The sequence below is a fragment of the Salmo salar genome, chromosome ssa28 (assembly GCF_905237065.1).
Source record: "Salmo salar chromosome ssa28, Ssal_v3.1, whole genome shotgun sequence".
Classification (NCBI taxonomy): domain Eukaryota; kingdom Metazoa; phylum Chordata; class Actinopteri; order Salmoniformes; family Salmonidae; genus Salmo; species Salmo salar.
Window position 1 is genome coordinate 29,362,064 of NC_059469.1, and position 25,746 is coordinate 29,387,809.

The window sequence follows — 25,746 nt, forward strand, 5'->3', positions numbered from 1 at the left end:
GAGAAGTGGTCTCTGGTCACCACCTGCAGAACCACTCCTTTATTGGGGGTGTCTTGCTAAGTGCCTATAATTTCCACCTGTTGTCTATTCCATTTGCACAACAGCATGTGAAATTTATTGTCAATCAGTGTTGCTTCCTAAGTGGACAGTTTGATTTCACAGAAGTGTGATTGACTTGGAGATACATTGTGTTGTTTAAGTGTTCCCTTTATTTTTTTGAGCAGTATATAAAGTTAAAAAGTTATTCCCAATGACATCAAAAGTTTAAAAAAGTTATGTGATTTTCAAACACTATGAGATTCGCAGTGACGTGGGGAGCAAGAAAATACCCTCCCTCTGGCTAAAAACGAAAGTACGAAAATCACTGTTTTTCATACTTTTAATCCTATGTTGTGATATCACAGAATAATTTTTTTAACTTTTCTTCTTATCTTTTTAACCACAGCTCATAGAAACGTGTCGTTTTCACATATGTGACCTGACCCGTTTCAGAATGCTGGTTGCATTACGGACGTCACTTCTTCACAGGAGAGTAAAGTAAAAAACGTGAACTTTGCCTTAATAACAAACTTGTACACTACCGTTCAAAAGTTTGGGGTCACTTAAAAATGTCCTTGTTTTTTAAAGAAAAGCACATTTTTTGTCCATTAAAATAACATCAACTTGATCAGAAATACAGTTTAGACATTGTTAATGTTGTAAATGACTATTGTAGCAAGAAACGGCTGATGTTTTATGGAATATCTACATAGGCGTACAGAGGCCCATTATCATCAACAATCACTCCTGTGTTCCAATGGCACGTTGTGTTAGCTAATCCAAGTTTATCATTTTAAAAGGCTAATTGATCATTAGAAAACCCTTTTGCAATTATGTTAGCGCAGCTGAAAACTGTTCTCCTGATTAAAGAAGCAATAAAACTGGCCTTCTTTAGACTACTTGAGTATCTGGAACATCAGCATTTGTGGGTTCGATTACAGGCTCAAAATGGCCAGAAACAAAGACCTTTCTTCTGAAACTCGTCAGTCTATTCTTGTTCTGAGAAATGAAGGCTATTCCATGCGAGAAATTGCCAAGAAACTGAAGATCTCGTACAACGCTGTGTACTACGCCGTTCACAGAACAGCGCAAACTAGCTCTAACCAGAATAGAAAGAGGGGTAGGAGGCCCTGGTGCACAACTGAGCAAGAGGATAAGTACATTAGAGTGTCTAGTTTGAGAAACAGACGACTCACAAGTCCTCAACTGGCAGCGTCATTAAATAGTACCTGCAAAACACCAGTCTCAATGTCAACAGTGAAGAGGCGACTTCGGGATGCTGGCCTTCTAGGCAGAGTTGCAAAGAAAAAGCCATATCTCAGACTGGCCAATAAAAAGACAAGATTAAGATGGGCAAAAGAACACAGACACTGGACAGAGGAAGATTAGGAAAAAGTGTTATGGTCAGACGAATCTAAGTTTGAGATGTTCGGATCACAAAGAACATTATTCGTGAGACGCAGAGAAAATGAAAATATGCTGGAGGAGTGCTTGACGCCATCTGTCAAGCATGGTGGAGGCAATGTGATGGTCTGGGGTTGCTTTGGTGGTGGTAAAGTGAGAGATTTGTACAGGGTAAAAGGGATCTTGAAGAAGGAAGGCTATCACTCCATTTTGCAACGCCATGCCATACTCTGTGGACAGCGCTTAATTGGAGCCAATTTCCTCCTACAACAGGACAATGACCCAAAGCACAGCTCCAAACTATGCAATAACTATTTATGGAAGAAACAGTCAGCTGGTATTCTGTCAATAATGGAGTGGCCAGCACAGTCACCGGATCTCAACCCTACTGAGCTGTTGTGGGAGCAGCTTGACCGTATGGTACGTAAGAAGTGTCCATCAAGCCAATACAACTTGTGGGAGGTGCTTCAGAAAGCATGGGGTGAAATCTCTTCCGATTACCTCAACAAACTGACAACTAGAATGCCAAAGGTCTGCAAGGCTGTAATTTCTGCAAATAGAGGATTCTTTGACGAAAGCAAAGTTTAAAGGACACAATTATTATTTAAATAAAAAATCATTATTTATAACCTTGTCAACGTCTTGACTATATTTTCTATTCCTTTTGCAACTAATTTCATGTATGTTTTCATGGAAAACAAGGACATTTCTAAGTGACCCCAGACTTTTGAACGATAGTGTCATCTGTAAATACAAAAAATATTTAAATTATGAGACTAATTGGTTTAGACACAGAAAAAAATCAGAAACCTTCCTGCTAGCCATGATTGGCTGAGATAATGGCTGGGCATGCCGAGAGATACATTCTGATTGGTCTTCCATGTTGCAGGCTTCTGTCTATAACATGAGCTGCTCAGATAATCCTTGCTACTGCAGTTTTTTTTAAGATATAGCCACGGAGAACTGCAAAAGTGTTTCTACTTCCCTCAACAACATTGCTGCCCTGAATTTAGGAGGTGCTATCGACAAACATCCCTGGGAAGAATTGTGATGGACTACTTTCTGGTGACCGTGCCATGCTGACTCTCTGACTCTGAAAATGAATCAGACAATGAGGAAATCCCTGATGGGGAATAAATGTAGATCAACAGTGTTGTTGTCATGGAAGAAGTTTATTTATTTTGAAATCAGTGGAATGCCCAGTAGAAGCGGAGTATGAGAAGGAGAAAATTATGACTTTTGATTGCAAATAAGGAGGGAGTCGAAAAGAGAACACAGAAGGCTGTTGTATAAAACACCTGTCTCCGGATTACATTTTCAAACTAAGGGGATTAATCCATGTATACGGATAAGATTGTAGCTACATTTTCAGATATTATGTTTCAAATTATTTTAGAAAGTCGTTGTCATTGCAAGTTAAAGCGTACTGTTAGCTAGCTAGCTAGCTACAATGCCTTCAGAAAGTATTCACACCCCTTGACTTTTTCCACATGCTGTTGTGTCATAGCATGAATTTAAAATGGATTGAATTTCAATGTTTTGTCACTGGCCTACACACAATAACCCATAATGTCAAAGTGGAATTATGTTTTTCAAAATGTTTAATTAATAATAAGCGGAAATGACTTGAGTCAATAAGTATTCAACCCCTTTGTTATGGCAAGCTTAAAGTTCAGGAGTAAAAATGTGCTTAACAAGTCACACAATAAGTTGCATGATTTTTGAATGACTACCACATCTCTGTACTCCACACATACAATTATCTGTAAGGACCCTCAGTTGAGCTGTCACAACTTCCACCAAAGTTGGTCCCTCTCCTTGTTCGGGCGGCGTTCGGCGGTCGAAGTCGTCGACCTTCTAGCCATCGCTGATCCGCTTTTCATTTTCCTTTGGTTTTGTCTTGTATCACACCTGGTTCCAATCCCATTCATTATATGTTGTGTATTTAACCCTCTGTTCCCCCTCATTGTCCTTGTCGGTGATTGTTTGTTTGTAAGCTATGTGCAAGATATGTTCTGGTTTGCGATGGGTTTTGTACCCACTTGTATTATTTGGTATATTTTGGTTTTCGGAGTTTTTGAGCACTTATTAAACTGCTCAGTTTTATACCAAGTTCGATCTCCTGCGCCTAACTTCCCTGCCACCAGCACGCACCCTTACAGAATCACCGACCCCGTATGGAGTCAGCAGGAGCAGGTACCCTGGTTATGGGGTGGAAGAGCGCGTCCGGGAGCACGCAGCAATGCTTCCCCATCTTGGCACCGCTTTGGACCGTGTTGTCCGGACTATGGACCGCTGGGAGAGACAGGGAGTACTTCCAGCGCCTCCACCAGCCCAACCGGGGTCTTCTCTGAGCGCCCCTTTTCCACCTGGTTCCAGTGGGATTCGTCTCTCCCTGCCCCAGGAGTACGACGGAGAGGCTGCGAACTGCAGGATTTCCACCGTCTTCGTCAGGATCGCCCTGCGCCTCGCCCTCCGGGTTGTCCCCGAGGCCGGCGTCGACGTGCTGCAGGGATGTCCTTGTCCCATCGCGCACTAGCGACTCCTGTGGCAGGCCGGGCGCAGTGCACGCTGACATGGTCGCCAGGTGTACGGTGTTTCCTCCGACACATTGGTGAGGCTGGCTTCCGGGTTAAGTGAGCATTGTGTCAAGAAGCAATGCGGCTTGGTTGGGTTGTGTTTCGGAGGACGCACGGCTTTCAACCTCTCGGCCTCTCCCGAGTCCGTACGGGAGTTGCAGTGATGAGACAAGACTGTAACTACCAATTGGATACCACGAATTTTTGGAGAAAAACGTGGTAAAAAAATGTATAATAATAAATGAAATACAAAGAAATGTAATGGAGCTAAGCACAGGCAAAATCCTAGAGGAAAACCTGGTTCGGTCTGCTTTCCACCAGAATTTGGGAGATGAATTTCAGCAGGACAATAAGCTAAAACACAAGGCCAAATCTACACTGGAGTTGCTAACCAATAAGACAGGGAATTTCCGAGTTACAGCTTTGACTTAAATCTGCTTGAAAATCTATAACAAGACCTTAAAATTGTTGTCTAGCAATGATCAACAACCAATTTGACTGAGCTTGAAGAATTTTGAAAAGAATGATGGGCAAATGTTGCACAATCCAGGTGTGGAAAGCTCTTAGAGACTTATCCAGAAAGCCTCACTGCTGTCATCACTGCCAAAGGTGATTCTAACATGTATTGACTCAGGGGGTTAAATACTTACCTAATCAATATACACTGCTCAAAAAAATAAAGGGAACACTTAAACAACACAATGTAACTCCAAGTCAATCACACTTCTGTGAAATCAAACTGTCCACTTAGGAAGCAACACTGATTGACAATACATTTCACATGCTGTTGTGCAAATGGAATAGACAACAGGTGGAAATTATAGGCAATTAGCAAGACACCCCCAATAAAGGAGTGGTTCTGCAGGTGGGGACCACAGACCACTTCTCAGTTCCTATGCTTCCTGGCTGATGTTTTGGTCACTTTTGAATGCTGGCGGTGCTTTCACTCTAGTGATAGCATGAGACGGAGTCTACAACCCACACAAGTGGCTCAGGTAGTGCAGCTCATCCAGGATGGTACATCAATGCGAGCTGTGGCAAGAAGGTTTGCTGTGTCTGTCAGCGTAGTGTCCAGAGCATGGAGGCGCTACCAGGAGACAGGCCAGTACATCAGGAGACGTGGAGGAGGCCGTAGGAGGGCAACAACCCAGCAGCAGGACCGCTACCTCCGCCTTTGTGCAAGGAGGAAAGCACTGCCAGAGCCCTGCAAAATGACCTCCTGCAGGCCACAAATGTGCATGTGTCTGCTCAAACGGTCAGAAACAGACTCCATGAGGGTGGTATGAGGGCCCGACGTCCACAGGTGGGGGTTGTGCTTACAGCCCAACAGCGTGCAGGACGTTTGGCATTTGCCAGAGAACACCAGGATTGGCAAATTTGCCACTGGCGCCCTGTGCTCTTCACAGATGAAAGCAGGTTCACACTGAGCACGTGACAGACGTGACAGAGTCTGGAGACGCCGTGGAGAACGTTCTGCTGCCTGCAACATCCTCCAGCATGACCGGTTTGGCGGTGGGTCAGTCATGGTGTGGGGTAGCATTTCTTTGGGGGGCCGCACAGCCCTCCATGTGCTTGCCAGAGGTAGCCTGACTGCCATTAGGTACCGAGATGAGATCATCAGACCCCTTGTGAGACCATATGCTGGTGCGGTTGGCCCTGGGTTCCTCCTAATGCAAGACAATGCTAGACCTCATGTGGCTGGAGTGTGTCAGCAGTTCCTGCAAGAGGAAGGCATTGATGCTATGGACTGGCCCGCCCGTTCCCAAGACCTGAATCCAATTGAGCCCATCTGGGACATCATGTCTCGCTCCATCCACCAACGCCACGTTGCACCACAGACTGTCCAGGAGTTGGCGGATGCTTTAGTCCAGGTCTGGGAGGAGATTCCTCAGGAGACCATCCGCCACCTCATCAGGAGCATGCCCAGACATTGTAGGGAGGTCATAGGCACGTGGAGCCTCACTACTGAGCCTCATTTTGACTTGTTTTAAGGACATTACATCAAAGTTGGATCAGCCTGTAGTGTGGTTTTCCACTTTAATTTTGAGTGTGACTCCAAATCCAGACCTCCATGGGTTGATAAATTGGATTTCCATTGATTATTTTTGTGTGATTTTGTTGTCAGCACATTCAACTATGTAAAGAAAAAAAGTATTTAATAAGATTATTTCTTTCATTCAGATCTAGGATGTGTTGTTTAAGTGTTCCCTTTATTTTTTTGAGCAGTATATATTAGTGTTTCATTTTTCATGACATTTTTACAAATGTTTAAAAAAAATCCACTTTGACATTACAGAGTATTTTGTGTAGATCATTGACAAAAAATGACAATTAAATACATTTTAATCCCACTTTGTAAGACAACAGAATGTGGAAAAAGTCGAGGGGTGTGAATACTTTCTGGAGGCACTGCAGCTAGCTAACATTATCTGGCTGGCTCGCTAGCTACATGTATGATCTGTGTAGTAATATTATTCCTATCTCAGAAAGCTGTTTGCATTGCTAGTTATAGCCTACTGTTAGCTAGCTAGCTAACATCGAACCTAGTTGGTTAGCTTTAGCTACTGGCAGATTCATGCTACATTTCATTTCATGCATGGTGACTAGCTATGAAAATCTGTTTTATATTGCTACTGTATTACTGTATGGGTTGGGATTATTGTTAATTGTTTAGCTAGCTAGCTACATGTCTAAACAAAAGACGCCACTTCACCAGATAATTACATGACCCATCAACTTAGGTGTGTCTGGTGGTGATTACAGCCATCTATTGTATTTCCTGAACATGTGAACAGATAAACATTTTAGAGACCCATCCACTTAGCTAGATGTAGCTGGGGGGGTGGTTATATAATCTCTTCACATGACCCATCAATTTAGAGTGTCTGGGTAAGCCTCATCTAATAATGATACAATATTTGTATCTCGATTTTGTCTTTCAGCATCAGCAAAACACGCCTGACTCTCCTCCACCAGTCATACAAGGATAATGGTCTAATGCCTCCTATCAAAAAGAGTGCCGGCCCAAGCAAGTACAGGTTACACCTGAAGCATGAGGATTTGCAGCGAGTTGTGAACTTCAACAACTATGCAGAGGATAATGCAATAGCATTACCAGGACGCCACCCAGAACACAAAAAACGTTGGCGCAAAGCTGCTGCCATCTCATGTGACAACACTTGGTATATAAAGCAAAAACAACATCTTTTGATTATTTCATTTACCACCAACATGATTAGCACTACTTTTATTGATCTTACAGTCTTTATAAAGTGTATTTTTACCTGGAGTTTTTCCTTAATATAGGCAACTACTTTCACTACTTTTAGTCTTGAAATCTTTGGTTGTTTACTACACTACCTCACATGTGAATCTTTAAAGAGATGGATGGGGCTAAGGCTTATAACAGGTGTGAACAAAGAAGTGTAAAAACCTTTCAAGGGCCATTCCTCAAAAGTAGGGTTACTATTTGATCAACTTTCAAAGCAGCATTACTTTCACATTGTTGCAGTGTATGATATAATATTTTAAAGCTTTGAGTCTGTACTTTTATCCAATGCCAAAAACACCATTTCATTTTGGAACATAAGACCGAAAAGCACTGGCTGGTGCTGGAGATAATGAATATGAGGTTGAAAAGTGGCGGAGCTGCCCTTTAAAGTAAGGTAGATGTCTCCTGGGTACATACATTCAACACCTTGGCACATACGCTGATTTCTCACATACTGTGAGCTCCAAAAGAATCGGGGTTGTTTTGGCTCTGTACTCTAGTACTTTGGATTTAAAATGATCCAATGACTATGAGATTAAAGTGCACTGTCAGCTTTAATTTGAGGCTAATTTTATCCATATCAGGTGAATCTAAATGAATCAAAAATAATGATGTGAGAAAGTTACAGATGCACAAATATCATACCACCAAGACACGCATTGCTAACCTCTCACTATTACAATAACAGGGGAGGTTAGCATTTTGGGGGTGTATTATATTTGTGCATCTAAGTTTCTCACTCATCACACGATTCACGATTCATTCAGGACTATCCGTAATCATGGTAGCATCCACATTAACGTAGAAGTGTTTAGACATATTCTATTGTTATTATTTACAATAAATGTGATTCCAAAATGACACAATACATTACTTACCATTCATTTCTATTGGGCACAAAATAATCTGAAACACAACGAAAAAACAAACAGCAAATGCATCCAACAAGTTTGTAGAATCATTGCGTGCTTAGAATATGGGACCAAACACAAAACCTTTGACTACTTTAATACACATATGTGACTCGTTTCAGGAAACTAGGTGTATGTCGCGGGTCACTACTTCACAGGAGAGCCATTTGAAAGTTTTTTGGCAGAAATGCCTTCTAGAACATGTGAACTTTCATGTGCCTTAATAACACACTTGTATGACATCTGTAAATGCAAATACAATTGTTAAATTACGAGCCTAGTTGGTTTAGCCATGGAAAAAGCCAGCATCCTTCCCGCTAGACATGATTGGCTGAGATAATGAGTGGGCCGGACATGCCGAGAGATGAGTTTGGATTGGTCCGCCTTCTGTCTATAATATGAGCTGGTCAATATGTGTAGGTAATCCTTTCTAACACAGCTTTTTTTTAAAGATATCACGTAGTAGAACTGAATAAGTGTCGCTCTCCACTTTCTGGAGGACCGAGTTTTGAAATCAATGGAATTAAAGTATAATAACAAAGGAGATGGAGAAAATTCTGACGTTTGATGGCAAACATGTAGACGGAGTCGAAAAGAGAACACACAGAAGGCTGTTTAATAAAACACCTGTCTCCGGATTACATCTTCAAACTAAAGGCAACCGTGACAAAGAGAGGGAGAAGCATTCATCCATGTATACGGGTAAGAGAGTCAAGCAAGCTATATTTTCAGATATTACGCCTTTCTAATTTTATCAGAAAGTCGTTTTCATTTCAAGTTAAAGTGTACTGTTAGCTAGCTAACTAACGTTAGCTGGCTGGCTAGCTAGCTAACGTTACGCGTATGATCTGTGTAGTAATATTATTTGTATCTCAGAGCCATTTGCATTGCTAGTTGTACCCTAAGGTTAGCTAGCTAACATGGTTGGTTAGCTACCTGCAGATTCATGCAGGGTAGTAATGTTATGAGTTGGGATTATGGTTCATTGTTTAGCTAGCTAGCTACATGTCTAAACAACAGACTCCACTATGCAAGTAACTATTTCAATAGAATGTTTATGATGTCACTGCGACAACTGTTGTTTGACGTAGCTGGTAAATTCGCTCTGGCTATCTACTCCGATTTCAGAGCACTCTCATCAAAGTGTGCCAGAGCGCAGAATAACTGACGAATTTACGAACGCTCAACACCCGTTGAATATGGCTGTGTCAGTAGACATTGGCAAAAAAGCATAATTAAATTGTTGCCAGCAGCACAGTTGCATTCACCAACGTTCTGGATAACATAAAAACAGCCTAACCAGGTCTAGGGCTAGTAAAATGGTCAGAGTGAGCTGTTCTCTCATTTTTGTCTGGCAGTAGCTAGCAGGCTAGTCAACGTTAGCCAGTTAGCTTGGGTGCTTGACTGCTGTTGTTGGGTCAGAACGCTCGGACCAACCCTACTTTTCGGCCAGAGCGTCCAGTGTGCGCTCTGAACGCTCCGAGAGGCGAAACGCTCTGAATTTACGAACACCCAGAGCACACTCTGGCACTCCAGATTAAATGTACGAACAAACCCATAGTATAAGCCAGCCTTTAGTCTTGAAATCTTTGGTTGTTTACTACATAGCCTCACATGTGAATCCTTAAAGAGATGGGTGGGGCTAAAGCTTTTAAGAGGGTGTGAACGATGCTGAATGGGTGTAGACAAAGAAGAGCTCTCCAGTAGGTACCAAAACATAGATAGGGCCATTTTCTCAAAAGTGAGGTTACAAGTTTATCAACTTTCAAAGCAAAATTACTTTCCCATTGTTCCTCAACTGTAGTGTATGATATGCCATTTCCTAGCTCTGAGTCTCTCCTTTTATCCAATGTAAAAAACACAATTTCAAATCGAGCCGATCGGTCCTATATCATTGAATTCGCCAAATACTTTTGGTTCCCTAAAATGGGGGAATTATGTCCAAAAAGTGCTATAATTTCTAAACAGTTCACCTGATATCGATGAAAATACCCTCAAATTAAAACTGACAGTCTGCACTCTAACCTTTTAGTCATTGTATCATTTCAAATCCAAAGTGCTGGAGTAAAGAGTTCCCCAAAAAATGTCACTGTCCCAATACTTTTGAAGCTCACTGTAGATGCACATCTTAAATCAGGTTACAGGCCAGTTAACTAGGTCTAAGACCCCTAGATTTAGCGAGTGCAACTATATGCGAAGGCTAGTTAATCGGTTTTGTAACAATTCTATTGTATTCTCTCACATTGATCTTGGTCTTGATGATGGAGAGTTTGTCCAAGGCAGCGGCCAGCTCAGCATTGGCCTGGGCCAGAGTCTGGCGTTTGGGCTCCACATCACAGTACACCTCGTAGAACATTACAATGTTGATGCACCACGAACACAGACCTGCAGCTGCAAGTGACTTAGAGCGGATGTATTCTGGCTCGAACGTGGGGTCGTTCTTAAACGGCCTGCACAGGGAATAAAAATAAGATACACACAAAATCTATCATCAACAAGATATAAAAGAAAATAAGGGGAAAAGGGACTCAAATCTTCAGAGAAATAAAGATTTCCTGATGAATCAGCCAAAGTGTTTGGATGTCAGCTAGGTTTGTGTTTCTTACTGGAAGGCCTTAATGCAGGTGTCAGGGATGTTCTCCTTGTTGTAGTTGATCAGGGCGTCCAGGAAGGCGTCCACCTTGGCCATGGTGTTCTTGGCAGCCTTCCAGCTCTTGTCTTTGGGCACCTTCCCTCCGGGGGCCATCAGGATCATCACAGCACCCATCACGTTCACCACCGCCTCCGGAGGTGAGCCAAACGACTTCAACTCTGTCAGGTTGTTCTGCAGTACAGCGGGAACAGACAGGTTATATGACACACAGAGTCACTTAACTCGCTGAACAACACATAAATAAACTCTTCGGCATTTTAGGCTCACTACAGTAGTTTCAATGCTCGATTCCTACTAATCTTGTTAACTTCTTTGGGAAAGGGGGGCAGTATTGAGTAGCTTGGATGAATGAGGTGCCCAGAGTAAACTGCCTGCTACTCAGGCCCAAAAGCTAGAATATGCATATAATTCGATTTGGATAGAAAACACTCTGAAGTTTCTAAAACTGTTTGAATGATGTCTGTGAGTATAACAGAACTCATATGGCCGGCAAAAACCTGAGAAAAAATCCAACCAGGAAGTGGGAAATCTGAGGTTTGTAGTTTTTCAAGTGATTGCCTATCCAATATACAGTTTCTGTGGGGTCATATTGCACTTCCCAAGGCTTCCACTAGATGTCAACAGTCTTTAGAATGTCGTTTCAGGCTTCTACTGTGAATGGGGAGAGAATAAGAGCTATTGGAATCAGGTGTCTGGCAGAAAGGCATGAGCTCAGTCATGCGCACAGCCGTGAGTGCAAGCCACATTCCCTTTCCTTTCTGAAGACAAAGGAATTGTCCGGTTGGAATATTATTGAAGATTTATGATAAAAACATCCTAAAGATTGATTCTATACATCGTTTGACATGTTTCTACGAACTGTAATGGAACTATTTTGACTTTTGGTCTGGACTAAACGCGCGCGCTTTGTGAATTTGGAATGCTGGACTAAACGCGCAAACAAAATGGAGGTATTTGGACATAAAGATGAACTTTATCGAACAAAACAAACATTTATTGTGGAACTGGGATTCCTGGGAGTGCATTCCGATGAAGATCATCAAAGGTAAGTGAATATTTATAACACTATTTCTGACTTCTGTTGACTCCACAACATGGCGGGTATCTGTACGGCTTGTTTTGGTGTCTGAGCGCTGTACTCAGATTATGGCATGGTGTGCTTTTGCCGTAAAGCTTTTTTGAAATCTGACACAGCGGTTGCATTAAGGAGAAGTGTATCTTTAATTCTATGTAAAACACTTATATGTTATATCAACGTTTATGATGAGTATTTCTGTAAATTGATGTGGCTCCCTGCAAAATCACTGGATGTTTTGGAGGCAAAACATTACTGAACATAACGCGCCAATGTAAACTGAGATTTTTGGATATAAATATGAACTTTATCGAACAAAACATACATGTATTGTGTAACATGAAGTCCTATGAGTGCCATCTGATGAAGATCATCAAAGGTTAGTGATTCATTTTATCTCTATTTCTGCTTTTTGTGACTCCTCTCTTTGGCTGGAAAATAGCTGTATGTTTTCTTGTGACTAGGCGCTGACCTAACATAATCGCAAGGAATGCTTTCTCCGTAAAGCCTTTTTGAAATTGGACACTGTGGTTGGATCAATGAGAAGTTCATCTTTAAAATGGTGTATAATACTTGTATGTTTGAGGAATTTTAATTATGAGATTTTTGTTGTTTTGAATTTGGCTAGCGTCCCACATTTCCCAGAGGTTAACTATCCTAGAATGTGTTGAAAGCTCTATACATACTTACACACACACGTTATGTTCTATCCTTGTGGGGACCTAAAATGAATTTCCATTCAAATTCCCTAAACCTAACTATAACCACTAACCATTTACCCCAACTCTAATTCTAACCCTAATTCTAACCCAAACCCCTAAACTTAAAATAGCCTTTGTCCTCATGGGGACGTGGGAAATGTCCCCTCCAGGGAGAATTTTCCTTGTTTTATCCTTGTGGGGACATTTGGGGATTTTAGGAACCCCCACACACATCCAGACCTTGTTGAGAGTGTTGAGAGCCTCCTGGGCAGCCAACAGGGCAGGTTCTGCTTTGGCCAAGTCCTCTTCACATGACCTCTGTTTCTCTCCCACATTCTTGGCGATTACTTGCACTTTGAGCTCCTCATCGTTGGCTATGACCTTCTCCTTGGACACTTTCTCTGTTTCCACACCGACCACCTCGATGAGCTTGTCAGCATCCTCGTTCTTCTGCTTGAGCTCCACCTCCTGCACGGCCAGCTTGGCCTTCAGATCATCCACCTGGTGGAGGGAACACACACATCAGGAACAGAACACAACGACACACACATCAGAGACAGAAGACAACGCTGTGCAACTCTTCTGCAGGTTGTTCATCATTGGTGTAAAGGAGAATATGTTCTTAGTCAACTTCATTGGTAAATTAAAGTTTGGTGGGTTATCAATGCCTAATACAGTAATGACTAGTGGTGGGCACCAATATCGATAATTCGATTATATCGATTTCGTTTGATATCGATATGACATAGGCACGTCATGATATCGTTTAATACTTATTTTACCCGCTTTCTACATGCTTTTGTAAAAATAAATAAACGCACCAGCATTTCCTGCTGCACTCGGCGTATAGCTAGCAGAGCAAAGACATAGCATGGGTTCACCCATGGGACTAGCTTGCTAACTCTAATCAAACAAAAATGTTGTCAAAACTTGCAAGATAATCCTTATGGCCACAAAGTATTTCATGTTTCATCCACACATTTATTTGTTTCTTCACGAGTCAACCACCCTCACCTTATAGCAAACAATGGCGATGGAACAAAGTAGAAGGCAACAGACAACTGCTGGTGGAAAACTTTTTCACATTGTAAGAAAGCTAATAGTTGTTGTGCCATACATGTGTTCTTTACATTCTTTAGTTAATACTTGTGCACACTTCATCTGGTTTTAACAAACATGTTTGCAGCTAGGCAACTTGCTATTTTTCCTTTAGCTAACGTTGCTTAACCCCACAACCCCAGCTAGTCAGCAAGCCAAGTACAATGCCTTGCAAAAAATTCACCCCCCCTTGGCATTTTTCCTATTTTGTTGCATTACAACCTATCATTTAAATGGAATTTTAATTTGGATTTCATGTAATGGACATACAGAAAATATTCCAAATTGGTGAAGTGAAATGGAAAAAAGAACTTGTTTCAAAAAATTATATATAAAAAAAAAATGGAAAAGTGGTGCATGCAGATGTATTCAGCCCTTTGCTATGAAGTCCCTAAATAAGATCTGGTGCAACCAATTACCTTCAGAAGTCACATAATTAGTTAAATAAAGTCCACCTGTGTGCAATCTAAGTGTCACATGATCTCAGTATATATACACCTGTTCTGAAAGGCCCCAGAGACTGCACCACTAAGCAAGGGGAGTCTGCACCACCAAGCAAGCGGCACAATGAAGACCAAGGAGCTCTACAAACAGGTCAGGGACAAAGTTGTGGAGAAGTACAGATCAGGGTTGGGTTATAAAACAATATCAGAAACTTTGAACATCCCACAGAGCACCATTAAATCCATTATTAAAAACTGGAAAGAATATGGCACCACAACAAACCTGCCAAGAGAAGGCCACCCACCAAAACTCACGGACCAGGCAAGGAGGGAATTAATCAGAGAGGCAACAAAATGACCAAAGATAACCCTGAAGGAGCTGCAAAGCTCCACAGTGGAGATTGGAGTATCTGTCCCTAGGACCACTTTAAGCCGTACACTCCACAGAGCTGGGCTTTACGGAAGAGTGGCCATAAAAACATGTTTGGTGTTCATCAAAAGGCATGTGGGAGACTCCCCAAACATATGGAAGAAAGTACTCTGGTCAGATGAGACTAAAATTTAGCTTTTTGGCCATCAAGGAAACCACTATGTCTGGCGCAAACCCAACACCTCATCACCCCGAGAACACCATCCTCACATTGAAGCATGGTGGTAGCAGCATCGTGCTGTGGGGATGTTTTTCATCGGCAGGGACTGGGAAACTGGTCAGAATTGAAGGAATGATGGATGGCTCTAAATACAGGGAAATTCTTGAGGGAAACCTGTTTCAGACTTCCAGAGATTAGAGACTGGTTCACCTTACAGCAGGACAATGACCCTAAGCATACTGCTAAAGCAACACTTGAGTTGTTTAAGGGGAAACATTTAAATGTCTTGGAATGGCATAGTCAAAGCCCAGACCTCAATCCAATTGAGAATCTGTGGAATGACTTAAAGATTGCTGTACACCAGCAGAACCCATCCAACTTGAAGGATCTGGAGCAGTTTTGCCTTGAAGAATGGGCAAAAATCCCAGTGGCTAGATGTGCCAAGCTTATAGAGACATAACCCAAGAGACTTGCAGCTGTAATTGCTGCAAAAGGAGGCTCTACAAAGTATTGACTTTGGGGGGGGGAAGAGTTATGCACGCTCAAGTTTTCCGTTTTCTTTGTCCTATTTCACAAAAAATTTTGCATCTTCAAAGTGGTAGGCATGTTGTGTAAATCAAATGATACAAACCCCCAAAAATCAATTTTAATTCCAGGTTGTAAGGCAACAAAATAGGAAAAATGCCAAGAGGGGTGAATACTTTCGCAAGCCACTGTAGCTAGCTAGTGATTAGCCCACACGTCAGTGGTGGAACCCACCCGACAAAATAGCCAGTTGCTTGCCAGCTAGCACATGGTAAGAAAGATAGTTGTACCATAGATGTATTCTTTACATTATCTGTGGCTTAAGCTTAGTTAAAGCTTGTGCACACTTCATTTGGTTTAAAGGGGAATTTCACTCTGGCTCTGCCACGGCATATAGTCATTATTATATTAACAACATTCTGTTTTTGTCATAAACATCCAAACCAAAGCGCATTTTAATTTCACTGATAGAATTGGGAAGTTTCGACTTTCTGTGTATTCGTCTGCTTATAGTGAACCACAAATTCCGGCATTCATAGCAAATTCAGGTACAGCCCTGCTTGGTGGATGGGGTGTGCCCACAAACTTGGTTGATGGCATTGTTTACTTCGAACCACCGACACACAGTAATCTCAGAACATCTCTACGCAATTCGATTTTTAAACGTTTGTTTTTCACTGACGTTTGTCATCATCCCCATGTGGTGTTCTGTCTGGCTGTACTAATCACAAACAAGAGCAAAAATGTGTTATCTTTCACTGTTCTACCAACCAGAGATTTACCCAGATGCTGCCAGTGGTTTGTGGCTATCAAGAATGATGCTTACGGTGACCAAAGATTATCAGAGGGATATTCAGGCTGAACGGATGGGGAATCCATTTCAACAACAGCTGAGAAGCGATGCGATACAATAACTGTTTTCTTCACAAGAAAACAAGATTCTCGATTAGAGTTAACATATTGTTAGCTAGCTTGCTAGCCTAGCTGGATTAGGCAAGTTAGGCAAGTCTTTTGGATACACACTGTCAATCAATTTCACCTATGCCATGGTAGTCACTGCTAGACTGGTAACGTTAGCTACCTTCAGCAGAGGAAACATACTTGACTTTTTTATTAAATTTTTTTATTTCACCTTTATTTAACCAGGTAGGCTAGTTGAGAACAAGTTCTCATTTGCAACTGCAACCTGGCCAAGATAAAACGTAGCAATTCGACACATACAACAACACAGTTACACATGGAATAAACAAAACATACAGTCAATAATACAGTAGAACAAAAAAAAAAGTCTATATACAGTGAGTGCAAATGAGGCAAGTTAAGGCAATAAATAGGCCATGATGGCGAAGTAATTACAATATAGCAATTAAACACTGGAATGGTAGATGTGCAGAAGATGAATGTGCAAGTAGAGATACTGGGGTGCAAAGGAGCAAGATAAATAAATAAATACAGTATGGGGATGAGGTAGGTAGATAGATGGGCTGTTTACAGATGGGCTATGTACAGGTGCAGTGATCTGTGAGCTGCTCTGACAGCTGGTGCTTAAAGCTAGTGAGGGAGATATGAGTCTCCAGCTTCCGAGATTTTTGCAGTTCGTTTCAGTCATTGGCAGCAGAGAACTGGAAGGAAAGGCGGCCAAAGGAGGAATTGGCTTTGGGGGTGACCAGTGAGATATACCTGCTGGAGCACATGCTACAAGTGGGTGCTGCTATGGTGATCAGTGAGCTGAGATAAGGCGGGGCTTTACCTAGCAGAGACTTGTAGATAACCTGTAGCCAGTGGGTTTGGCGACGAGTATGAAGCGAGGGCCAACCAACAAGAGTGTACAGGTTGCAATGGTGGGTAGTCTATGGGGCTTTGGTGACAAAACGGATGGCACTGTGATAGACTGCATCCAGTTTGTTGAGTAGACTGTTGGAGGCTATTTTATAGATGACATCACCGAAGTCGAGGATCGGTAGGATGGTCAGTTTTACGAGGGTGTGTTTGGCAGCATGAGTGAAGGATGCTTTGTTGCGATATAGGAAGCCGATTCTAGATTTAATTTTGGATTGGAGATGCTTAATGCTAGCTGATACCAGTGCTGGTGGAGGCCTAAATCAACATGTTGTTTGTGCAACAGTGTCTTCTAAATCAAAGAGGAATAGGCGAAGCATGAATATCTTGGCTACATGAATAAAGATTTAATGTAGCCAAAGATTATAGGGTCCCCTAGGAATCACTGCACATCACTTTGGTTCTTACCCTGACACAATAACTCGTCCATGGCATTTTCATTCGTTGTTATGTCAAACAACACTGTATTCGAAGTGCCCACTATTATTTATATTCTAACTATAGAATTAGAATAAACATTCTATTTCCATGATTCCAAAAGTTCACCAAAGTGTTTTGATCTAAATCGCAATTGCAACATTTGGTTAAAAATAAGGCCTAGTTTTTCCCCCATATCGTGGCAGTGTGGAAATGATCTCAAATGAGTGCAGGAATTGATGGAAATGCATGAATGGAATCGAACGTTCGCAGAGCCTGTTTTAACTGGAGTGACGCTTAGAATTCCATTTTGCCTAAATGGCACCAAAAAATGTATCCCTTTTAATTTTACCACTACAATCTGTTCTTAGGACGAAACTGAAAAATAACAACTTGTGTAGAAAGTAAACATCCGCACCTCGATGGTGCCAAGTGTGCTTATGTCTGCTTAACGAGGAAGTAGGGAAAAAATGTCAACTTTTGACTATTTCTGGTCTAGCGATCGATGACAGCAGAGTACGCTGCCCAACCTTATGTAATTAAGAAAAATACAGTTTACTTAACCAAAGTTAGTTCACTACATCCAAACTACTTTGTGATAAATGATCATATCTAAACGTGAAATGTCATCGACTGCAAATTGCACTCTGGAGTCAGATGTTAAGATAATGTGTAATTTACATTTACGTCATTTAGCAGACGCTCTTATCCAGAGCGACGAACAGTTTATTGTGCTGATGTTGCTTCCAGAGGCAGTTTGGAACTCAGTAGTGAGTGTTGTATTGCAATCGAGGACAGACAATGTTTACACGCTACGCTATTCAGCATCCGGCGGTTCCGTTCTGTGAGCTTGTGTGGCCTACCACTTCGCGGCTGAGCAGTTGTTGCTCCTAGACGTTTCCACTTCACAAAAACAGCACTTATAGTTGACTGGGGAAGCTCTAGCAAGGCACAAATTTGACGAACTGACTTGTTGGAAAGGTGGCATCCTATGACGGTGCCACGTTGAAAGTCACTGAGCTCTTCATTAAGGCCATTCTACTGCCAATGTTTGTCTATGGAGATTGCATGGCGATGTGCTCGATTTTATACAGTACACCTGTCAGCAACGAGTGTGGCTGAAATAGCTGAATCCACTCATTTGAATGAGTAGCTTTCTCAACACCGTCGGACAGAGATGGAACAGGCACAAATTATATAGAAATCTTAAAATGAAGATATGATATTGATACAGTATAAAATGTAATAGCCTGTTTGTGTTAAATGTAGTGCAGGTGGATAACTAACTCCCAGACCGTGTGTGTGGTGGTATACTGTATATCTGACCTGAGCGGAGGTGTTCTCCAGTTTGGTTAATCCGTTCTCCAGGCGCTCCATCTTGGACAGCAGCTCGCCCCTCTTGACGGCCAGGAGGTTCTGGTAGAGTTTGATCTGCTCCAGGAAGGTCTTCGGCGTGGTGTAGTTGTAGCGACGGTCTGACAGCAGGTAGAACTTGGACATCTCATTCACTGTCTTATGGACGAAGGCCATGAACTGGCTCAGAGAGTCCTTCACCTCGGGCTGGGGGGAAGAGAGAAAATCGGACACACAGGATTACAGTAAACGCTAGATGAGGGGTCTACATGAGGCAACTCAGGGAAGGGGCTAGGGATTGTTTTGGAACGGGGTCGAGGGGTGTAACATGTCTTCCTCACCATGATGCCCTCTGTCTCGGAGAGGAAGCGAGCACTGACAGACACCAGCGCCTCCTCTGGCCACTCGTGGAACCAGTCGATGGAGGTGCAGTTGACCACGGCAGGGAACTTCCTGGCTCGCACCCTCAGAGTGGATCCCACCGGAGAGAAACACAGGATCACCTACAGGACGACACACATGCGCACACACACTTTACCCAGCTAGCATATTTGGTTCCTTGGAAGTTGTGGGAATGTCTGTTTTTGGTTTCACATTGGTTGTGGCAACGAAGCCATACGTTTCCTGACCGGTAAAACTAAATGTTTTTTAAATGTTCTGAGAACAGAAGTGAAAATGTAGCCTGTTCTGGGAATGTTCATTTTTAGGTTGCAGGGAGGTTCTGAGAACGTTTTACTCTGGTTCCCTGAAAGTCTGCCTGGGAGGTTTTATTAACGCTCTGAGAATGGAAATGAATTGAAGGTAATTAAATAACATTGTGCGAACATTCTCTAAATGTTGTGAAAGTTTTATGGTTATTATTGAAAGTTTTCTTAACACTCTAAGAATGGAATCTTAAGGTTATTTGGAGGTTTTTAACTAACTTCCTTAAACCTTCACTTAATGTTTCAATAAGTCTTTTAATACCTCATCACTACCCCTAACTATTTTGGGTAAAAATGTTGAACTCCAAACACGGATAGGACACATGGAAATGTATTTGCTCATGCATTAATCATGCATTTTTTATTGTGACACGGCATCAGTGAAAATCCAAAATCCTATAATCTTCTGTTATCTATCCATGGATCTAGTGAAATCAAATTTTATTAGTCACATACACATATTTAGCAGATGTTATTGTAAGTGTAGCGAAATACTTGTGCTTCTAGCTCCAACAGTAGAGTAGTATCTAACAATTCACAACAATACACACAAATCTAAAAGTAAAATAATGGAATTAAGAAATATATAAATAATAGGACGAGCAATGTCTGAGTGGCATTGACTAAAATACAGTATATACATGTAAAATTAGTAAAACAGTATGTAAACATTATTAAAGTGACCAGTGATTCCATGTCTATGTACATAGGGCAGCAGCCTCTAAGATGCAGGGTTGAGTAACCGGGTGGTAGCCGGCTAGTGACACTGACTTAAGTTCAGGGCAGGGTACTGGGTGGAGGCCGGCTAGTGATGGCTATTTAACAGTCTGATGGCCTTGAGATAGAAGCTGTTTTTCAGTCTTGGACCCAGCTTTGATGCACCTGTACTGACCTCGCCTTCTGGATGGTAGCAGGATGAACAGGCAGTGGCTCAGGTGGTTGATGTCCTTGATGACCTTTTTGGCCTTCCTGTGACGGGTGCTGTACAGTAGGTGTCCTGGAGGGCAGGCAGTGTGCCACCGGTGATGCGTTGGGTAGCCGCACCAATAGGGCTGTGGTGGTCACGAAATTTCGTCAGCCAGTGATTGTCAAGCAAATAACTGTCGGTCTCACTGTAATTGACCGTTAATTAATATAAACTAATATAGCATCTTCTTGCTTCCACTGATGCTGACCTTTGGAACAACTACATTTTAAAAAGTCTAATAAATCCATGTATTATAGCCTTCACCTTTTTATTTTAGACAGGTCTAAAGAAGCATGATATGAAGAAAATGTAGTCTATTTCAGAAGAACAGAATAGCATACTCTGAGTTGTTCTTATGTTAGGTCCTCATCTGCCCAAATGGCTGTGGGCTACACTAGTTCATTAAACAGACAAGATTTGCTTAGAATTACATTATTATTTTATAGTTAAGAATACAATTGAACAAAGCTGAATGAAATAGAAAGGATATTTTCTCCAAACGATTTGAGCGGTTAACAAATAAATAGGTATTCCTATATGCTTAATTTAGAGATATTAATGTAACTTTAGTTGTTCTACAAACATTGGGCTATATTATTTTTATTTTTAATACATTGTAAGGCTGCATGATACAACTCTAATGATGATTTGAAAAAAATTGCTTGAAAGGCATGAGCTCTGCTTTGTGTTGTGCACAGGCTGAACACACTACATCAGTCACTCATTCACAATTTGACAATCACTTAATAATGCCTAGAATTTCACGGCGGTATCTCCTTTGTGTGGCCGTAATGCACCCTAAAAAAATCCATGCCTTTTGCGGCCAGTAGCCGTTGTGCCCTTCTCCCTGAGTGCTGCGTGCTCCGTCACGTGATCGGGTATTTCTCACAGGCTACAAGTGAAGACAGACACATCGGGGACGCAATTGCCTCCGTCCTTATCCAATTGCGAGAAATAATTATTCCAAACATAGTCTGGGACAGTTGTGGGATGCGATAGATCCCAAATTAATACAACCACTAGCATCCCCCAAAAATATTTACGCAATGGGGCTAACACAACAGATCAGAACTTTTAGCTTAAAATGTTGCTAAACTATTAAGCTATTTCTTCACATTATAAGCGCAGCAATGCGCACACGGCAGTAGGCTATAAGCGCAAATGTTCCATTAGTGGAAAACAACATTATCAAAAGTGACCGCAAATGCAATTATGCATGTGATGCTTTTGTTATAAAGGTGCATTTTTATGGAGAAAGTCATCTTCCCCAAACTTAAGTGCTGCTTATGTATGCCAGTTAGGCTCTACACCCCTTGTAAAGCGGATTAATGTGCTTAATTGTAAGAAGTTATTTGGCCACTTTAGTTATGATACAAACCTTATTAAAACATATTGGCCTATGGGCTAGGCTACATGCCATCTCTGTTTTCTTGCATGATTGCATAGCCTATAGAAATGTTGCTCAACATGAGCATGGGCTCTCATGAAGTGTTTGATTAGTTTTTCAAATTAATTTGCATTGATGTCAGAGTTATTAGAGGGACAATAGAGTGCTGAGTACCAGGCAGTTAGCAAGTTTGGTAGGCTACTAATGACAAGCAGCAGCATCAGAGCTTTGAGAAGCCTAATTACCATGACTAAAAGGTCACGTGGAATTTTACTGCATCCATGACTCGTAACCACCAGTGTGACCGCCAGTGGTCTCTGAACAATTTGAGAACATGACTTTAAATAGAACCATGAGGAAACGTGTAGAAAACGTTATGCTGGAGTACAGAAAATCCCACAGAAGCATGTTGTTTCTTAACATTCTCTGAACTATTTGAGAACATTCCCAATGCCATACCATTTGGAGAACGTTCCTAGAACATTACCAAAAATGTAATTAAATGTAACCATGTTTGAACTTTTAAGAAACGAGCCACTAGCGCGGCTATCGGCTATACAGCTGATTAAGGGCTCATTTTCAGCGGGCTACTTTTCCACTTTAATTAACTAGGTTACTTTTCCATTCGCTAGTCAGAAAGAAGTCAGCCGAGCCCTCTTTTTTTAAAACATTTTTAATCCCGTTTTCTCCCCAATTTCGTGGTATCCAATTGGTTGTTACAGTCTCTTCTCATCGCTACATCTCCCGTATGGACTCGGGAGAAGCGAAGGTCGAGAGCCGTTTGTAATGTTTAGGCTGTTACAAATCTACTTTACAGCACTCCAGCCGATGCTTGATATTGCGCATGGTGATCTTAGGCTTGTGTGCGGCTGCTCGGCCAATGGAAACCCATTTCATGAAGTTCCAGACGAACATTTCTTGTGCTGACGTTGCTTCCAGAGGCAGTTTGGAACTCGGTAGTGAGTGTTGCAACCGAGGACAGATGATTTTTATGCACTACATGCTTCAGCACTCAGTGGTCCCATTCTGTGAGCTTGTGTGGCCACATACTTTTGTATATATAATGTTTTTCTTATTTCTCATGTTTTTTTTTGTTTTTTTTTCTCTAGTATTCCATTGATATTGATACTTGGAAACCGATTTCTTAAATTAAAATCAATTGGAGCTGATTTCCTGGTGTTTTTTTTGTCTTTTATGTCCAACAATGACAATTCCACACACACATTTTTTGGGGGTTTTTGCTTAGAAAACTAATTCGGCCCGCAGGTCGCCAGTTGGGGAACATTGGTGTAGATGGTATAGGGATATTGTTATCCACGTCAGCAACAACAAGGTTACGATTAAACAGTCAGAGGTCACCAAGCGCAACATAACTTGAGCGTGTAACTTAGCTAGAAAGATGTGTTGATATCTAGTAATTGTCTCTGGTCCCATCCCAGTTAGGGGGAGTGATGAGGTTTACAGCCGACTCACATAAATCGCTGGTTGAAAACAGTTTTTCGAATTTGTGGATAACTGGACCACTTTCTGGGTTCTCACCAACAAACAGGACCAAGCCTGGCCTGCGGAAGAGTGACAGAATCCATCCTAGCTGGAGGGGTGCTCTCATCTTATCTATCAACATAGACAGGGCTCTAACTCCACAATGAGATAGGGTGCAGGCAGCAGGCTGTTAGCCATTACTGAAAGAGATTGTGATAATACCTCATATCTCAAAATAGGAATACTTCATGTTAAATCCTTCACTGATCATAAACTTGACGTAATTGGCTTGACTGAAACATGGCTCAAGCCTGATGAATTTACTGCGTTAAATGAGGCCTCTCCTGCTGGTTACACTAATGACCATATCCCCCGCTCATCCAGCAAAGGTGCAGGTGTTGCTAACATTTATGACAGCAAATTTCAATTTACAAGAAAAAACCCCACTGTTTTCGTATTTCGAGCTTCTAGTCATGAAATCTATGCAGCCTACTCAATCACTTTTTATAGCTACTGTTTAAAGGCCTCCTGGACCGTATACCCCGCCGAGTTCCCTGAATTCCTATCGCACCTTGTAGTCATTGCATGTAATATAATTTTTTTTAGTGACTTCAATATTCACATGGAGAAGTCCACAGACCCATTCCAGAAGGCTATCGGAGCCATCATCGACTCAGTGGGTTTTGTCCAACATGTCTCCAGACCTACACCCTGGATCTAGTTTTGTCCCGTGGAATAGATATTGTGGATCTTTAAAAAAAAACTCATTATCCTGGACCATCGGACCACCATCTTATTACGTTTGCAAGTCTTTACTGAAGACTCATTTCTTCAGTAGGTCCTATGATTGAGTGTAGTTTGGCCCAGGGGTGCGAAGGAGAATGACAAGGCACTGGAGTGACAAACCATCCTTGCTGTCTCTCCCTGGCCGGCTCCCCTCTCTCCACTGGCATTCTCTGCCCCTGACCCTATTACTGGAGCTGAGTCACTGGCTTGCTGGTGCTCTCCTATTCCGTCCCTAGGAGGGGTGCATCACATCATGCAACGCTTTTTTTTCTCTCGATATACTTAACTTCAGTGGGTTGAGTCACTGATCTTCCAGTCTGGTTTTGCGCCCCCTCGGGCTCGTGTGGGAGATCTTCGTGGGCTATACTCCGTCTTATCTCAGGGTAGTAAATCTCCACTATTTATGCTGCAATAGTCTATGTGCCGGGGGGCTAGGGTCAGTCTGTCCTATCTGGTGTAATTCTCATGTCTTATCTGGTGTCCTGTGTGATCTTAAGTATGCTCCCTCTAACTCTCCCATCTCTCCATCTCTCTCCCCTCCCGGAGGACCTGAGCCCTAGGACCATGCCTCAGGACTACCTGGCCTGATAACTCCTGGCTGTCCCCGTACCGAGTACATCGTGCTGCTGCTCCAGTTTCTGCTGTTCGGCCTGCGGCTATGGAACCCTGACCTGTTCACCGAACACAGTACCTTGTCCCGGACCTGCTGTTTCGACCCTCTGTCTATCGACCTCTGAATGCTTGGCATTGAAATGCCAACTGACATTTACTTCTGAAGTGCTGACCTGTTGCACCCTCTATAACCACTGTGATTGTTATTTGACCCTGCTGGTCATCAATGAACGTTTGAACATCTTAAAGAACGATCTGGCCATAATGGGCATGTACTCTTATAATCTCCACCGGGCACAGCCAGAAGAGGACTGGCTACCCCTCAGGGCCTGGTTCCTCTCTAGGTTTCTTCCTAGATTCCTGCCTTAGCCACTGTGCTTCTACATCTGCATTCCTTCTAATTGGGGTTTGAGGCTGGGTTTCTGTATAAACAATTTGTGACATCTGCTGATGTAAAAAGGGCTTTATAAATACATTTCATTGATTGACAACCACGCTTCAACCAAGCTCTAAGAAACATATGGTTCTCAGAACGTTATGTGCTAGCTGGGTGACCCCTCTGTAAAGCCGCTGAACATACAGACCAAAACCTTCAACAACCCCCAATGACAAGCCAGACTGGCCACACTGAGTATCACCTTGAGCTGTTTGCGGACTCTGTCGATGAAGAACTTCCAGCAGTTTTCGCGTGAGTCTGGCAGGCCCACAGCCTTGACCTCGTTCCTCATGGCAACGATGATGTTCTCCACCTCATCGTCTTGGAACAGACCGGGGATCTCCCCCGACGCCAGCAGGTCATTGATCAGCACCAGGAACTCCTCCTCGGCCACCTGGCTGTCGGTCATCAGGAACACCGTCCCTATGTTCTTCACCCCAGCCTTCATGTACTGGGCGGCCACGTCCAACTACC

General features: G+C 42.3%; 1 protein-coding gene across 2 annotated transcripts in view; it reads right to left on the reverse strand.

Annotated features, from left to right (window-relative positions):
* Window positions 1–25,746, reverse strand: part of LOC106589834 (dynein axonemal heavy chain 17) — a 111,978-nt gene that overhangs the window by 38,397 nt on the left and 47,835 nt on the right. For both annotated transcript variants that reach the window (XM_014180222.2, XM_014180221.2), the window contains exons 52-57: window positions 25,475–25,741; window positions 19,240–19,401; window positions 18,872–19,105; window positions 12,874–13,134; window positions 10,811–11,028; window positions 10,447–10,654 (exon numbers count right to left, since the gene is read on the reverse strand). In XM_014180222.2, coding sequence (XP_014035697.2) covers window positions 10,447–10,654; window positions 10,811–11,028; window positions 12,874–13,134; window positions 18,872–19,105; window positions 19,240–19,401; window positions 25,475–25,741 — 1,350 coding nt within the window. The remainder of the gene's footprint in view (window positions 1–10,446; window positions 10,655–10,810; window positions 11,029–12,873; window positions 13,135–18,871; window positions 19,106–19,239; window positions 19,402–25,474; window positions 25,742–25,746) is intronic.